The 3274-nt window shown below is 37.1% G+C and overlaps 1 protein-coding gene across 1 annotated transcript in view; it reads left to right on the top strand.

Annotated features, from left to right (window-relative positions):
* ABHD3 (abhydrolase domain containing 3) overlaps positions 1-3274 on the top strand; it is a 72807-nt gene that overhangs the window by 67110 nt on the left and 2423 nt on the right. The window contains exons 7-8 of the mRNA XM_015562679.1: positions 362-410; positions 490-655. Of these exons, the coding sequence (XP_015418165.1) occupies positions 362-410; positions 490-655 (215 nt within the window). The remainder of the gene's footprint in view (positions 1-361; positions 411-489; positions 656-3274) is intronic.

The raw sequence follows: 3274 nt of genomic DNA, 5'->3' as shown, positions 1-3274 counted from the left end.
CTCAGTGTATAGAGCATCAGCCTGTGGACTGTAAGGTCCCAGGTTCGATTCCGGTCAGGGCAAGTGCCTGGGTTGCGGGCACAGTCCCCAGTGGGGGGTGTGCAGGAGGCAGCGATCGATGTTTCTTTCTATAGATCCCTCACCTTTCCTCTCTCTCTAAAATTAATAAAAACATATTAAAAATAGAAAAAAATTACTTTAAAAATGTCTTTGGGACAAATATCTGTGTACTCTGATTAAGTAAATATTTACCATGGAGTACCAACTTGGTGCCCTGTGCTAGGCTTAGTTATATATTATTTAGGTATGTTTGAGATAGGAATGACCTTACTTTTTTCCTTTTGAAATTCTTTTGTTTCAGACACCGGCATATGTTTGTAAAACAGATTGACATGGATCATGTCATGAAGGTAGGAGAAAAACTATATGTAATACTTTTATTTTCTTTTTTGATCCCCCAAATAATTACAATCTGTTTTTGTATTACAGGCTAAATCCATTAGAGAATTTGATAAGCGATTTACTTCAGTCATGTTTGGATACCAAACAATTGATGATTATTATACTGATGCCAGTCCAAATCGTAGACTGAAATCAGTAGGGATTCCAGTGTTGTGTCTGAATTCTGTGGATGACGTTTTTTCACCCAGTCATGGTAAAATTAACATAGTTATATACATTTTGACATGAGTTAACTGTTTTAAAATATTGTTAGGCACACAATAATAATAAAATGCCAGTCTTATAGTTTCCACTGTGATAAACAAAAAATGGTTACTCATAAATTAATCTAAATATATCAGATCAGCTCTAGCCAGCTTGGCTCAGTGGTTAGAGCATCGGCCTGAGGACTGAAGAGTCCTGGGTTCGATTCCGGTCAAGGGCCATGCCCAGGTTGTGGCCTTGACCCCCAGTGAGGAGCATGCAGGAGGCAGCCAATCAGCGATTCTCTCTCATCATTGATGTTTCTCTCCCTCTCCCTTCCTCTCTGAAATCAATAAAAATCTATAATAAATAAATAAATCAGATCACTTTAAAGTTGTCACAGTCCACTGTGAGAAGAAATTAAGACTCAGTATTTTAATTGTTCTCATTTTTATAACCTTTCCTTCTTATCAAATATACTATTCTTTGGACAGTGTATATTATAGTATCTTTGCTTCAAAAGTCATCACTTGCCTTTCCTTTCTGAGATTCCTTCCTATACTAAAGGCTTTGGAATATTTCTCCCCTTTTAACCTGGACGAGAACTTGAGACTTTATAACATGATGTCCTTGAATCTCTTAATGAGTGTAGCACATTCAGACTCTACAGTTATATTTGAAGGAAACAATCTTTGTTTTTTCTCTGGATACTGTACAAAAGAAAATTATGCCAAATTAACTTCCTCTCTTAATTCAAGAAATATGGAATTTGGAAACAGATATAGGGTCCAGGGTTCGATTTCGGTCAAGGGCACATACTTGGGTTGCAAGCTCGATCTCCGGTCCTGGTCTGGTTGCACAGGGGAGGCGACCAATCAATGTGTCTCTCTCACATGGATGTTTCTCTCTGTCTCTTCCCCTCCCTTCCACTCTCTCTTAAAAAAAAAAAAAATCAATGGAAAAATTGCCTTTGGCGAGGATTAACAAAAAAAATAAAAATAAATCAATGGAAAATATATTTTCTGGTGAGGACTAACAACAACAAATAAGTAATCATACTATCTTAGGAATCAGTAGACTTTTTCAGTGAAATGTTGTGAAGCTTTTTAGAAAACGTTTTCTCCCTATTTTTTCCCCTAAGTACTTTAAAGTTTTTTCTCCCATCTACTTCATTTAAAAAAATTATTCTGACTACAAACATGACACATATGTATTGTCAGATTTTCAGAAAATCCACCAAAGTATGTAAAAAAATAAATAAATCACCTATCATTTCTCTAGGAGATAACAATTAATTGTGTGATTCATGATTAGTCACAGGTAATAGTAGATGACTGAAACTTTTGGCCTTTGACCACAAATCAGAAATTGAAACTGTAAACTTTAGTATCAGTTGAATTACATAATGATTGTTTAGCCTATCCATTGTATTAAGAAAGTCTGGTATTTATCTATTTTTATATTTCACTGACCCTTCTCCTACCAACAAAAATTTCCCAATATTTAACCTGACCCAATTGGTTTAAGTTTAAACTCATTATTTTCTATTCTTTCTCAAGCCTGTAAATTAGTCTTGCAACTTGAAATAGTGGGCAATTGTCTGCATTCTGAGAGGGAAGGCAGCCAGCATCTTTCACATGACTCAATGTGGACAGCCTTTTGTTCTTCTGATGTGATTGTAACTTTCAATGTTAGAAATTCCTGAGTGTATTCAGAGTGTAAAATTGGGGCTCTTATAATTCCATTGCAGGCAAATGAAGCACTCCAAATCTAAGCCTTAATGAAAGGTGAAAAGCAAAAATAGTTTCAGTCGTTTTCCCTGTCCCTCCCCTTAAGCTCTCACACCTGATCCTGTTATAGAAGTTCATTTTTTAGGTGTTGCTGGCTGAGGATGTGAGTTCAGGCCTCCTTTTAGACAAGAACTTGACTTGCTGGTCCTTGATTTAGGGAGTATTATGAGGGGTCAAATTTAGAGCATCATCTAAACAGGCAACTTAGGCACAGAGCAGAAGCTCTGTCTTGGGAGGAGCTCAGTTCTCCTTATAGTGCAGTGGTTCTCAACCTTCCTAATGCCGCGACCTTTCAATACAGTTCCTCATGTTATGGTGACCCCCCAATTTCATTGTTACAAATTGAACATAATTAAAGCATAGTGATTAATCACAAAAACAATATGATTATATAGGTGTTTTCCGATGGTCTTAGGCGACCCCTGTGAAAGGGTCGTTAGACCCCCAAAGGGGTCGCGACCCACAGGTTGAGAACCGCTGTTATCGTGTGTCAGTGTCCTTTCTTTCCTTAGAAGGGCGTGGGGTGGTGAGAGCTGACCTTTACTTAGCTCCTTCACCTCTAAACTCTCCCCAAGATGTGAAAGTCTAATGATTGCATCAACCATGTTACCTTAAATAGGGAGATAATATTTAGCATATCTGAATCAAAGCACTTTGCATGCCAGGTTGGAATCCATTATAGATCTTAAATCAAAACATTTTCATTGTTTGAACTCTAAGCATGGGGGTGGAGGGGGGAAGAACAGCTTTAATTCATATCCTTAAAGTTTTCACTCAGGAAGATTTTTGTAGAGCATATAAAAAGACTCTCATTACTGCTGAATTATTTACATATAGCA

The sequence above is a fragment of the Myotis davidii genome, unplaced genomic scaffold (genome assembly GCF_000327345.1).
Source record: "Myotis davidii unplaced genomic scaffold, ASM32734v1 scaffold96, whole genome shotgun sequence".
Lineage (NCBI taxonomy): Eukaryota > Metazoa > Chordata > Mammalia > Chiroptera > Vespertilionidae > Myotis > Myotis davidii.
This window is presented reverse-complemented; position numbering and strand designations above follow the sequence as displayed.